The sequence below is a fragment of the Phyllostomus hastatus genome, unplaced genomic scaffold, assembly GCF_019186645.2.
Source record: "Phyllostomus hastatus isolate PE091 unplaced genomic scaffold, TTU_PhHast_1.1 phas_contig_29, whole genome shotgun sequence".
In the NCBI taxonomy this organism is placed as follows: domain Eukaryota; kingdom Metazoa; phylum Chordata; class Mammalia; order Chiroptera; family Phyllostomidae; genus Phyllostomus; species Phyllostomus hastatus.
Window position 1 is genome coordinate 41,697,699 of NW_025333835.1, and position 14,547 is coordinate 41,712,245.

General features: G+C 45.0%; 1 protein-coding gene and 1 non-coding gene across 2 annotated transcripts in view; one reads left to right on the forward strand and one right to left on the reverse strand.

Moving 5' to 3' along the window:
- The window catches only part of RAP2A (RAP2A, member of RAS oncogene family), a 28,538-nt gene extending 16,343 nt beyond the window's left edge, over nucleotides 1–12,195 (forward strand). Inside the window, exon 2 of the mRNA XM_045839215.1 lies at nucleotides 8,386–12,195. Coding sequence (XP_045695171.1) covers nucleotides 8,386–8,623 — 238 coding nt within the window. The 3' untranslated portion in view covers nucleotides 8,624–12,195. The remainder of the gene's footprint in view (nucleotides 1–8,385) is intronic.
- Nucleotides 5,268–5,374, reverse strand: LOC123818991. The gene has a single exon (XR_006785751.1). It is a non-coding gene; the product is annotated as a U6 spliceosomal RNA (small nuclear RNA).
- Nucleotides 12,196–14,547: the final 2,352 nt, after the last annotated feature.

Sequence of the window (14,547 nt, forward strand, 5' to 3'; positions counted from 1 at the left end):
TCGGGCCTGAGTTGCTTTGGAAGCCCACGGGGTTGGGTAGTGGGAATGAAAGGACACAGGCACAGACTTCCTCGCACCCGGCGAATCCTCGCTCTGCCCGCCTCCCGAAGCCACTGCTGTGCTGGGCCTGTCGTCACAGCTTCTCCGCCCAGCCCCGTGGCTGCTGCAGCTGGTGAAGACGGTCTGCTTCCCACCCATTCTCCATCGCTCCCACTGCAAGGGCTTATAACTGTTTCTCGTTTCCTCTGCTTCGGCGTCGGCGAATCCTGGGAACGTGCCTGTAGCTCCTCATTCACCATTGGCTGCTGCTGGGCCCCATCCTCCCCGCCAGGAATGCCAGTTCCCAGCTCCTTTATTGTGGGTGTGTTTTGTTTTGCTTTTTCCATCTGTCACCTGTTACTTCTCCTGGTTCAAATGAAAAAAAAAAACCTGTTTAATAGACATCGCCAGTCACTCTTACACCAGTTGAACGAACCAGGTCCGTGTCATATATAATTGATGTCTTCCTCCCTGGAGCTGTTTATTGCTGGAGAGAAGAAATGCTAATTCTATGGGTCCAATAACCTGAGCTTTCTAGAAAGCTGGTAGATTTTTTGTGTGAGGTTTTTTTTTTTTAACTTTTATTCAGTGCTCTTTATACTTACTGATTTGGAAATAAGAAATATTTTAAGATCTTACTATTAAGATAGAAACATTTCCTAAGATAAGTGCTCTTCTACTGATAATTTTAAAAGTTCCCTAAAACGTTTTAGTTCTTCATAGCTTTGGTGCATTCTCAGATCTTCTTCATTCAAAGATATCTTTTAAAAAGCATTCGTAACTGCACTTTGTCTACCAAATGCATATGCATTTTTATTCATAAACATTTTTGCTAAGAATTCTAAAATGAAGCCGTGCTGAGAAGATGTACCTTTTAATGTTTTTCAGATAAAAATGTAGATAATTCTAATAACTTTTATACTCTTGAGCAATTGACTCAATATAGTCTTTTCAAGTATAATAGGCCGACTTATTTCTCAATACACAGGTTTCATATTTCAACTCTCACTAAAGTTATGTCTGAACTTTATTATGTCTGAACTATGTTGTTGTCCCTTTAACAGATTGAAACCTGTGTGTTCTTCATATGTGTTCAGGCTTGAATTTTTCCTGCTATTTAAACTATGTAAGAAGAATCATACTTCGTTGACAGATTTGAATATGACATTTTTGATTTGGTGGCTGGATGTACATTAAAACACAGATTGAAATTTAGCTACACATTCCAAGTATCAAATATAGATCAATGACTTTTTTCTCTACATATTCTGGTGTCTTGGATATTTTGCTTTAAAAAAATAAGACAGTCAGTGGGTTTATTTAGACAGTTTTTGCATTTGTTTTTTAAGTGACAAGGTTTTAAGCTTCTAGTTGCAAATACTTCCTCACCATTAATACATTACTTGGGTGGATAATCTCCATTTCTAATTTTAAAAAGCCAGATTAAATGTATTCATCATCATGTTTTTTTCTTTTTAATGTGTATATTTGCAATACTGTGGTATCTTGATGTGCCTGAAACAGATTGTGGTCAGATGGATACAATTTATAGATCTGATTGTGAAGAAAATGTTCAGAACTGTTACTGCTTTTATTTCCAATACCATACACTTTAGTACTAGCATTTATTATCCGTTTCGTCTTTGGCCTGTTTTGAGTCTAAATTAAAAGCATAGCACTTGGACAGAAATTTAAAATTGATTAATAATGTGCAACTGAGTAATAAACTGACTGATCCATTTAATCGTGCACTTTATGTGATTTCAACCCCGTAATCAACATACGTGTTTACTCCGTTTGTCTCGAAGGGTATTTTACTATCCCTATTTTAATGAGGACATCTTTTAAATAACTACCTTACTTATTGATTTTTTTTTTGTTTCAATTTTTTTTACTGAGGTGCCTACACGTAGTGCAACCAAATCCCAGATGGAGAGGTAGGACATTTCAGGCAACTCGGCAGGCGGCTCACGTTCCATCCTTGACGTCTCTGTGCGCAGAGGCCGGCCCGGCTAACCTGGCCCGCTGCCGAGCCCCTGGCTCTGCGGGGCTCATCTCTGTGGCCATTGTTCATCCTCGCTGAGAGGCGCAGTGGTCCCCTTGTATGATGCACTGCGGTGTCATCGTTCCGTGGACGGGCGTTTGGACAGTTTCTGGATGGGGCGGTCACGTGTGATGCTACCATGAACCTTCTAGTGCGTATCTTTTGCTCGTATACCTACATGCAGTTTCTCTTAGTGTATACCTGGCAGCAGAATTCTTGGGCCGAAAATGCGCGTGTTTGCCGTGAGTCCGTACTGCCAGATAGTTCTCCCACGCAGTCGTTCCGGCAGGTCACCCTTCTCCCAGCAGGAGTTCCAGGTGTCTCACAACCTGGCCCACACCTGGTACTGCCGGACTTTTTAATTGTAGCTGATCTGGTAACATTCTAAAAGGGGTACTTAATGGTGATCTTAGCTTTTGTTTCCCTGGTACAGCATGATTTTGAGCACCTTCTCACATGTTTGTTTATTGACTATTTGGGTATCTTTTAAGACATATTTAAGTGCTTTGTCCATTAAAACATTGCATGGTCATCTTTTTATGTTCCGTATGAATTCTTTTTACATTCTGGATAGAAGTCCTCTCTTCCTTGAGCAATTGTGAGTAGAGCCGCTATAAACACCAAGGCAGGCTTTCACCCTCCTGGGCAAACACCGAGGATTGCGGGACTGTGTGGGAAGAGTGTGTGTCGTTTTGTAAAAACCCATCAGACTGATTCAAGGGGCTGTGACATTGTGCATTCCCGCCAGCAACGGATAAGAGTTCCAGTTGCTCCACCTCCTCCTGAGCATGGATCCTCTCAGCGTTCTGGACACTGGCCAGTCTCCTCGGTGTGAGGTGCTGTCTCGTTCCGATTTGCGTTTCATAACACAAATGGTGACATAGGACGTAGAGCATCTTTTCACATGCGTATTCGCCATCTTCGTATCTTTTTTGGTGAAGTGTCTATAAAGTTTTTGGCCCAGTTAAAGTTTTCTTATTGTCGAGTTTTAAGACTTTGTATATTTTGCATAAGAATCCTTTATCAGCTGTTTATTTTTCAAACGTCTTCTCCCTCAGTGGTGTGTGTGTGTGTTCCCGTGAAACCCATTGCTGCAGACAGGTGGTGTCCACAGCTGTCCTGTGGGCAGTAGTGTGCGGACCCTGCTCTAGGTGGTGCTCCTCCTCTGCATGGGCCAAGGCAGGTCGTTGTGACTTAGTCCATCCAGTTCTAGAAAAGAAGGGCAAAGGGCAGACGTCTGGGGCAAGGAATTTCCTTCTAACAAAGGAGTGCAGGATCCCACAATCATCCCCACTCAGATTTTATTGGTAGAATTGAGTGCCATGGTCGCACCTCACTGCAAGGAAAGCTGGGCTGGGAAATGGAGTTTCTGGATGAGCTGCCGCGTGGCCAGGAAGAAGGGGCGGATGGCATGGCAGGACAGCCGGACACGTGGCACTGGGTCCTTCCTGGCACCAGAGCCCTCTGCGGTTTGCCCTAGACGGACTTTGGAAGGAGCGCAGAGCGGTCTGGGCGAGCAGTTCAGATGTCTCCGATCCCGTGTTTTTCAAAGGGTAAGTCTTGTCCATGATTGAGCCATGAAAATCAGTTCAGTGGGTTGTGACCAGTGACCTTTTTTTTTTAATGGAAAAATATGGAAAGGAGCAGAATACAGTACAATAAAAAAGTTAAAGTATATTATATCAGTAACTTGCATGTTATACAGGTAAATAAGTTTATGAATATTTTTATATACTGGTTATGATATGAAATGTATTACTGACTTTAGGTCACAGTTTCGAAAAGTCTTTTCCCATTTCCTTTCTTTCTGGATTAATACTCTTTTTAATCTTCCCTGGGTCTTCCTAGTACTTGCTTCACCGAATGTTCAAACTTTTGGGCCCACCCCAGGGTTATGAGAAAGTAAAAGACAGCTTGGCCAGTTAGTAAAGAAGTGCTTAGAAGTTCGAGAGAGGATGGGTGATGTGCAGAGGGGAAATCGGTGGGTTTGTTTCCTAGTCTTTTTTAAAAATAATTTTTATTTTTTTAATTATAGTTGGTGTGTACAATATTATATGACTTTCAGGTGTACCAACCGTGTGATCAGACATTTCTGTAACTTACAAAGTGATCACCCCAATAAATCCAGTGCCCATCTGATACCGTATATAGTTATTAGAATGTCATTGGCTGTATTTCCTGTGCTGCGTTTACATCCCCACGACTGTCCTGTTACTGCCGATCTGTACTTAATCCCTTCACCTTTTCACCCAGCCCCCAGCCCCGTTCTTGTCTGTCAATTATCAGGATGTTCTCTGTATTTTAAGTGTGTTTCTGTTCTGCTTGTTCATTTATTTTTTTTTAATATTCTACATATAAGTAAAATCACCTGGCGTTTGCCTTCTCCGTCTGACCTAGCTCAGTCAGCACAATACCCTGCAGACCCGTCGCGATCCGTCCGCACTGTGACAGATGGCGAGGTTTCGTTCCCTTCCGTGGCTGAGGGCTGTTCCGTTGTACACGCGCTCCGCTTCTTTTTCATTGGTCGGCGGGCGGGCACGTAGGCTGCGCCCCGGTCTTGGCTAGGGCAGATAGTGCTGCAGTGAACGCGTGGGTGAATGTGTCTTTTCAATGTAGTGCTGTAGGTTTCTTCAGATGAGTACCCAGAAATGGGGCTGTTGGCTCCTCTGCTGTCTCTTGTTATGGGGTTTAAAGTCTGTTCGGTCTGGGATAAGCATTGCTACCCCAGAGTTTGTTTGTTTGTTTGTTTGCTTGTTTCCATTTGCGTGAAATGCCTTTTCCCATCCCTTTTATTCTGTGTCTTTAGATCTGCGGTGAGTCTCTTGCGCACAGCACACGTAAGGGTCTTGTTTGGTTATCTCCTCAGCTACCATACTTCTTTTGATTGGCACATGTAACCCATTTTCATTTAAAGTGATTATTGATAGACACGTAGTTATTGCCATTTTATTATTCATAGTATTTATTACCTTTTTACCCTTTAACATTTCTTGTAATACTGGTTTGGTGGTGATGAACTCTAGCTTTTTCTTGTCCGGGAAGCACGTTATTTGTCCTTCCAGTCGAAAGGATAGCTTTGCTGGGTAGAGTCATCTTGGTTTTAGGTCCTTGCTTTTCATGACTTTGAGTGTTTTGTGCCCGTCCTCCTGGCCGGCAGATTTCCATGAAGCCAGCTGATAGTCCTAAAACTACAGAACGCCTCCCGAATTTGCGTGTCGTCCTCGCACGGGGCCCACCCTGATCTTCTCTGTGTCACCCCAGTTCCCCCGTGCGCGCTGCCGAGGCGAGCGCCCTCGGTGACCGTTCAAAGCAGCGTTTCACCGCCTGAGCTGCAGCCAGGACCCGTTGGGCCCTCACAGTCATGCTGTTAGGAATTCATTCTTCCGATCAAAGGTCGATCCTTAACTTCTGTGAAAGCAGATTATTTTTATTTACATTGGAATGGAATAGCCCTGATAGCTTTGAATGGGGTTTTTTTTAGCATCATTACTCTCCGTACTTAATTTTTACATTACATTTACGGTTTCTCTCTGTTCTCCTTCAATATGTTTTCTGAAACCAAGAGAAAGTCAGAGCAAAAGGTTGTGATTTCCTTTCATTATGCAAGCTAAATTACCAGGAGTGCCCTTTAAGATAAAGTATTTAGTCACTTCCAAACAAGTCAGCTTGGAGGAAGAGGGCGGCCTCATTGAGCCCGTGTTTCCCTTGCAGGAGGCGTTGCTGCCCCACGCTGGCACGCTGCAGGGCCCGGGCCCTCGGCGCCCAGCCCCGGACGGCCTTTTCCACAGGCCTGCCGTCGCCCTCTGTTGGAAAATTAAAAACATCGATCCCACGGGCGGGGAAGCAGGCACCCTTGTCCGAAGCACTGGCAGATTTAGTATACGTTTCTGGGTGTCCGTTGAGACTGCGTGTGTGTGTGTGTGTGTGTGTGCGTGCGCACAGCAATCTGACGAACCGACCTTGAAGTGAGATTTTTCTGGTTCAAAGGGTGTGTCAGACACACACACTCACACACACATCCTGTGCGTACCTTTGAGACAGAAATCACACATCTAGGTATAATTCGTCAGATCGTCATTTATGTCAGTGAAAAAGATGAGGGGATGGCAACCCTTCATATGCATTCATGGGGGAGGAGTGATTATATCACAGTACAGCTGTAGCCTAGAATCTATAAAATGGAATATTACTTATCTATTAACATAGTGTAAATCATAGATTGAAATAGAAAGTTCTGTGATAGTAAATAGAGCTTGAAACTAGTAAATAAAATAGGTATGATACTTTTTATAAAAATGTCTATGTTTATATAGATAGGTAACTGTATAAACTATTTTATATACTATATTTTATAAAATATACCAAAGTAGTTATAGTAATTATTCTGATGGAGGTGAGAGGTTTTTTTTTTTATTTTCATCTCTACCTATTTACCTATTTCCAGAGACTTTTTAAAAATCATCAAGTATTACTTATTCAACTTGAAAAGGGAGAAAAGAAAGAAACTCTCATTTTCATTTTGGAGAAAAGAAAAGATTTCTCTGTTCTAAAGGGTGAAAGCACTAGCACCCAGAAGGAAGGGGAACACATTAGATTCCAGCTCATCCGTCAGGCGGGGTAAACCCTGTAACACCAGCATCTAACAGGACTGGCCGAAGGGCCAAACGCACAGCCCGAGATGCGAGTGTTGTATCACTAAAGATGCTCAGACATGACAGTTTGGGAAGGTTGCCATGGAAGCAAGTGATTGACACACCAAGTGTTGGAACGTGTTGCCTTGAGACTCCTGGTAGGTGAGATTTTTTAACATCGGGTGGAGGATTGAACAGGGGGACCTATAAAAATCTTTCTGATTCTCATTTCTGAATTCAAAGACAATTGTATTTCAAGCTGCTTGCAAAAAAGTAGCTAAGGCAAACAGGAAGATAAAATTCATGCGATGGATGGCCATATAATGTCGTACTACAACATCCTCAAACGGAAGTTAAAGACCCTGGCAGTCCTGGGGTCTGTCCAGGACTTCTCATGGGTGAACCATGAAAGGAACAAGGAACCCGTCCCGGGCTCACCAGTGTACAACCAGGAGCCAGGTCCCTACCCGTCCGGTGGGGGTCACAAAGCAGCAGGTTAGGCCAGTGCTTCCGAACCCTGCTGGAGTCCACAGGTGGTCTTGAGTGCTTCCGGGTCGTGATATGGGTGTCGATATACGTTTTCTGTCTTGAGCCCCGATCCCACACGTTCAGCCTCAGTAGGTGGAATAGGACCTGGATCTCAGTATATATATTTTTGAATCATCAAGTTATTCTGATGACCAGCCAAGTTTAGGCACACAACCAAAGTAAAATACACATGCACACGTACATAACAAATATGCACATGTTGGGACAGTTACAAACAATAGAGAAAACATAAGGTTGATGGGTAAGCACATCAAATTCTTTTGACTGTTCGTATTTCCAAAGCCGCCTCACCGACAGTCCGTGGACGTTCAGGGCTGAGTGACACTCCAGCCAGGGATCCTGATGTTTCATGCAGTGCGTTGAGCAGAGCCGCTTCAGAGAACTAGTTTTACTTATTAATACAGTTCGTCATCATGCTCATCTATATTCTCGTGAGAAGAATGAGATGCAGTTGTACCTTTGCAAGCAGAACAGACTAGGAGCCGGCCTCGTCCCGACGACGAGCCTGGCAGGGCGGCTCCGGGCGAAGCTGCTCCGTGCGGCAGGGCGGGGTGGCCCGGGTGCGAGGCGGCTGACGTTCGGGGGTCTGTGATGCAGCCTCACTCTCACTCTCATCGCTGTCGGTCCGCCGGGAGGCCGAGGGGGACACAGTCGATCGCGAGAAACAAGGAAGGGCCCCGGGTAGAAGCAGCAACAGGAGTGGGCGGGGCCACTGTGACTCCCTGGAGAGTCAGGGACGCGGGGCCTTGGAGACAGGTTCAGGGGGCCCGGCCCGGGACGAGCTGCCTCTGCCCCTGCTCCCCTGGCTGCAAGTCTCGTGGGGACTCGGATGCTCAGCTGGGAGGGAAGGAAGGTGTGGGCGTGCTCCCCGGAGGGAGAACGTGCCTAAAGGGTGTGTAATTGATTAATTAAAAACATCATTTTGGAAAACTCACTTGTGATCCACTATGGGAGCAGCTCCTAAATGCCCTCAGGTAGGTGTGGAGCCAGTGGGGCGAACGATTTTTCACGCAACTACAGGGAATATCTGCAGCGGGTAGAGTACGGTGGAGAAGAGAAAGTGCCTGTACCCACTGAACTTCGCGCTAACTCTCAGAACGTGTGTGTGTTCTGTTCCCGTAGGTATGAGAAGGTGCCAGTCATCCTGGTCGGGAACAAGGTGGACCTGGAGAGCGAGAGAGAAGTGTCCTCCAACGAAGGCAGAGCCCTGGCCGAGGAGTGGGGCTGCCCCTTCATGGAGACTTCCGCCAAGAGTAAGACAATGGTGGACGAGCTCTTTGCAGAGATCGTGAGGCAGATGAACTACGCCGCGCAGCCGGACAAAGACGACCCCTGCTGTTCGGCGTGCAACATCCAATAGCGTTCGGGAACGGCTGTCCGGGACCGGATCCGCCCCACGCCGCAGGCGGCACAGACCCGTGCGCGTGACCCCGGGGTCGGCAGGCTGTGCGGCGTGGATCTGCAGTGAAGGAGCAGCCCTCACCCGCCATTCAGCGGCGATCGTCCGTGGGCGTCCCTGAGTAACGTTTGGGCTCCGCAGCTACAGGTCTCGCCATTGTCCTCAGTCGGCCAGACGCACCTGCAGCTTCCAGGCACAGCCGATCGATCGGTCGATCTACGGGGCGGGGCGGTCGCCTTTGAATGCTCTGATGGCGTTGTCGCTGCGTCCACCGAAGCAACTCTTGTGTACATTGAAAATAATCATGAGAGAGAAACCAGAAGAATTCCTATGACCACTACAATTAAAATATTTTATCTTCTTTAAAAAAAAATAAGTAAAGGAGAAATATTTTCCTACGAGAGTACTGAATTTCAGGAATTGAGATAGTGCTTCTAACCGCTGTATTCCGCCAAGCAGGACAATAGCGGACCTGCCGACCGCAGTCCGGGGAGACTCTTTGCTCCGCTGGCGCATTTCTGTTTCTCGAAATCGATGCCTAATTGTAGACGTTATCCTCACTGGTGACACGGAACTGACTCCCGCATCCATCCTCGGCAGAGCAAAAGTCAAAACAGGTTGTACGCAAATGCAGCCTGGCTTTAGAATGTGCAAAATTACCTGCTTTGCCACAGAAAACGGAGGGCCTCGCTAGGGTTCCATCCGAGTCCAAACCCCAGGCCCACCCTCTGCCGACCAAGCGGGTGGGGTCACCCGTTAGTACATTGCTGAAGGAGAAGGAAGCAGCTGGAGGCAGAGGTCACCCGGCCTTACTAGCCAGAAGCGCTCTAGTCGTAGGTTCACTAGCACCATCACGTAAGGAAAATGAAGCCATGTCGCATCCACATGTCCCCGTGTGCAGAAACCTCGCAGGACGGTACAGACACCTTGCGTTTTTCCGTTCGTTGAAGCAGCAGATTCCTTCTTGCCTTTAAGGGCTATGGTTGTGGTGTGATTCTTGGTTAACCGGCTTTCAGAATCAAATTTGCTGCAGCAGAGCTTTATTGCAGGCATTTACAGAGATTGAATAACCATGTGAAATCATTTGGGCTTAAAAGTAGAACATAAATTATAGAGTGGAAGGTAAGGGACAAAAAAAAAGTCTTTTATCTTTCATTTTCCTGGAGAAGTACCTAAAGATTTCCCTGTACCAATTTTGCCCTGATTACTGAAGTGGCAAATAAAGCTAGAGAATATTTTGTTTTGAAAAGGTGCTCAAGCTCTGAAATTTCTGGTTTCCGTAGCCGCCAAGTATTTGTCATTGGCATGACTGACGGCCCAGGAGGAACCTATGCGTAAGTTTTACAATCAAGTGTAGAAGGGTTTTTAACTAACGTCAGAGTTCCAGATGCTAAAGAGAGTACCTCGAGCTGATTCTCTGGGGATGAACTTGGCCTTCAGAACTGCAATATCACTGAGCCTGTGGTCTACATGCCGCCCCACATGCTGTTGGTTTCACTCTCCTGTGCAAGTAGCCTCTGGTCTTACGTGTGTAACTGAGAGAATAGTGTGTGTTTGTGTGTGCATGTGTGTATTGTTCCTAAGAACTTGGCACAAGTCAGAAGTAATTGCCTATACTGAGAATCTGTGTTGCAGATTATAGTGTATCAAAAACATCTTTTTGTTTTAAATTATTTAAGTGTTCGTTATACATCATTGAAATCATTGGTAGCCACCCCTCCCCCGCACCCCAAGTGTTTAGTTAACTGGTCTTAAGCTTAAAGGTGGATAGTAACTTCTCATAGATGAGAAAACAGGTATGTGGGCAAAACCAGGCCATGGTGGTCAAAAAAGTCTTTGAATTGTGAATATTTGCATTCTTCTGTGTAGGTTTTTTTTAAAGCCCAATTATGAAGCACCTTGTTTATAGAACGAAAACTTCTAACCAGTCTGACTGAAACAGATTTCATTGTGTGAAAGTTGATTTGACTCAACATGTAGAGAAATCAAAGGTGCAGGGAGTTTGACTTATCTCCTGAAGTAGAAATAGTTGCCAGTGAGTTGGTTGAATTTTGAAGCCTCTCACTTCTCGGAATGATTCTGTTTTTGAAAATGCCATATTTAATAGCAGTTTATGACAACTAAGATTACATATTACAAACATAAAAATTCTACAGTCTTACATAGTGGATTGCTATGCAGACGAGAAAAATAAGTCTAGCAATAGGAAAGGTATGGCAAAACGTGTGGTTGGAAGAGATTATCTAAAAACTGGGGTTTTGGTTAGACGCGTGTGTCAGGCTGAAGGTGGGCTTCCCCGCAAAGATGTTCCTAATGACAGACTGGGCCGCCTGATCGGTGTTCCCTACACGTTTAGTGACACGGCATCGAAGACACCCAGACCCGGGGGAACCCGGGGCGCTCCTCCTGTTGGTGTTTCGCCTGGTATGAATAGAACTCAGCGTGAATGAGTGTGTCTGTGGAGATGTTAATAAAAAGCTTAAAAACCGGAAGATTGCATTGGTTGGCACATGAAATAATAGTGGCTACAGAGAAAAGCCAGTGACTTGGTGTCGCTGTTTGTTTTATGCCCTGATCAGACTAGCAACTAGATATGTGGACGTTTTTCTAACATGCCTTAAAAATATTATGGTTTGATCCAAAGACCCACTTTTTTTTTAGCTGTTATGATAACGTTTTTTTGTTGTTGTTGTTTTGTCTTGTTTTACTTTTATACAAAGGTGGCATTTGTTAAAGTTTTTTTTATGTTGCAACTTTTTAGGGTTCTTTTAAGCTGTGATAGCAGTGGTAACGGATGCTTTTCATTCTGTTCATCGTACACAAAACAAGCCAGCATCTGGTCAAAAGTATTACATACAGTCTTTCTTATGCTTGAAAGGTGCTTCGATGACTTTCTTCCCTGGGTTTGTGGCATCAGGGCTGAACTTGACTCTCATCGGGACAGTTGCCATCACCCTCCTGTGGCAAAACTACTGAGACTTGCTTTTCTTTATTAAAAAACGTGGCCTCGGTGTCTGCTCGTTGTTTTCAAGAGTCGTCCAGTGCGAATGCTGTCGGTTTATGTGCGAATGCGAAAGTGCTCGTTCTGTCTGTGGCTGTTGAGTTCCGTTTGTTTCGTTTTTCAGTTTTTTGTTCTGCTCAGCAGCATTGCGTTAGCACTGGGTAAGCGTTACTGGTCTCCTTAGCCAATCACGTGGTAAAGCCGACGGGGGTCTTTTCTTTTTTTTAATTAACGTGTCATTGTGCATCTGTTCAATCTGGATCAGGGTTTCAGGAATGACTGCAGTGGGTTTTGGAAACAGACTTGTCATTGATTTGGGGTTTCCCAGAGAAAAATATAGTTCACAGTTCATTGTTGAGCTCTAATACAACTGACCATTTCAAGTTGAACAACAGTTTATTGTTTTGTAACAATGTCAGTTGTTAAACCTTGACATTTCAATTAAAACAGGAATTGTAGTAATAACTCAATGCAAATTCAGCAGTTGTATTTGGAGTTAAATTATTTTAACAAATAAATTTATTTAATGAAATTTCCTCTGGATTTCATTTGGTTTTGTGCATGTTCACGATTGAAATGTTTTTCATATATACAAGAACAACTAGAAGTTGCCACCGAATGAATTTAACACTCTTCACACAGCCATAGCCAAGCTGAATAAGATTGAGGCCTCATCCTATAAAAAGGGAGGTTAACAGAACATTTTTCATACCCTTTCTAAAGAAAAAACACCACAAGATTTAAAAATCAGTAATCACAAATATAAACTTCTAAAGTGTCACATTTTTTAATGCTAGCTGGCTAATTTGGAGTCTCAGTGCCCACGTTAGCAGAATTTTTCTGGATAACGGTAGTTGGCATTTGTGGTCCCGCTGGTATCGCTGAAAAACGTATCATTGTCCTAGGGCTGCCTGGGAGCTTTCTCTGCAGGCCTTGTGTCGCGTGCGGTGCCAGGAGCCGGGGGTTGCGGCTCTGCGGGGCTGCAGGACCTGCCCGTCCCGCACGAGGGTCTGTGAATGACGACAGATGCTGTTAATTATATACAGCTCCAGCTGCGCGGATAAGGAGCCCATTCATTCCCTGAGCCAATTTAAACGATGCCTTTTGGTTATGTTGCCTTCAAACTGGGTGGAAGTCCCCTGGCAGCCTTCCACCCAGTTAGAAGCCCCATTGTTTTAGAATATAAGCACAATCTGAATGAACAGAACAGAGGCGCTATACGCAGAAACTCAAACATTTAAATGAGGGGGAGGTGCCTATATTTTGGTAGAGCAGATACATATCTGCTGGTTAGCTTTAGGTTCCCCTTTGAAGCATTTGTAAAGTATGTACATTGATCAAGTTCTAATTTCAGTTGGGAGAATTTCTTTGCGACTAAAAAGCAGTGTGTGGGCGTTCTCCCCAGTTGCAGGGTTTATTGGCCGGCAGAGGTCCGCAGATGGACTTCGAAATAAATGGCTGCAGGAATAAAGCGCCCCCAGTTTGGAGCCCGTCCGACCTCCAGGACCCGTGAGGCAGAGCAGACTGTTACCAACTCCCAGAAAAGGCCGCTGACCTCTTACTTGCTTCTTAATTTCAGTCATCCGTGTTTCCATGGAAATACTAAATGAAACATCGGGGCACTTCATTTGTTACATGGCTGATTTGAACTGGTTTTACACTTTTCAATATTAACTAATTTTTTCCCCTCTGGTTTTAGTGGGCTTTTTTGAAATATAAGGGGTTTTTAATAAAGATTTTATTCATTTATTATTAGAGAGACAGGGAGGGAAAAAGAGAGGGAGAGAAACAGCAATGTGTGGTTGCCTGTCGCTTACCCCCTACTGGGGACCTGGCCTGCAGCCCAGGCATGTGCCCTGACTGGGAATCGAACCAGCCAACCTTTGCTTCTCAGTCTGGTGCTCAACCCACTGAGCCACAACAGCCAGGGCTGAAATACAAGGTTTTTAAAAGATCTGTTCTTCCAGGTAAGGTAGTGTGATATTTCTTTTGATATTTTCTTAGAACAGTACTCCTCATGTTACTAAGGATTTCTCCAAGACTTACTAGTGAAGAAGAAGGTAGAAGATTATCTCCTTGAAAGATTAAATACGAAGACCTTTATAAGTGCAAACAAGTTAGGGAAAAAGTAACCAAAGAAATGATTCAGGGGAATTTTTTTATCAGATTCTCCCATTTCTAAAGCTCAGAAGTTAAATATTTTATTATTTTGCATACAGTTATCATTTTACAATGACAATGTTTGGAATTAAACTTACATTTTCACCTTTAAAAAGTTAGTGATGACTACAGAGAATAAAGGGAAAAGCCACCCAGTTGCAAGTCAACCCTGTTAACATTTGTAAAACCTTCTAAACACCTTCCAGACATCTTCCTGTGCAGATCACACAGACACGGGGAGAAGCCTGAATAACTCCGCTCTTGAACACCGCTCTTGAGAAACGGCCCCTAAGCACAAAAGAGACAGTCACCCTAGGTCACTCAGCTAATCACATGCAGAGCGAAGGTGCAGACCCAGCCTTCTAACTGCAGGTCACCTTTTCCCCACTGCTCCTTCTTCGAGTGACACGGCCACTCCGTCCAGGCTCCTGCAGCTGCCGCTCACTGAGCGTCCCTCCCACGCCTGGCCCGGTGCAGCACTGCACGAACAGGCACGACTGCAGAATCCCTGACACCGAAACCGGCTTTGCCCGTTCTGGCTGCTGTAACAAAACACCCCGGGCTGGGTGGGGCACACGACCAGCACTCGCGTCTGGCCCTCCCAGAGGCTGAGAAGCCCGTGGTCAGGACCCCGGCAGGTCTGGGGTCTGGTGCAGCCCATCCCCAGGTTTCTGACTGCTGACGCCTTGTCACCTCGCTTGGTGAGAAGGGGAAAGGCAGCTCT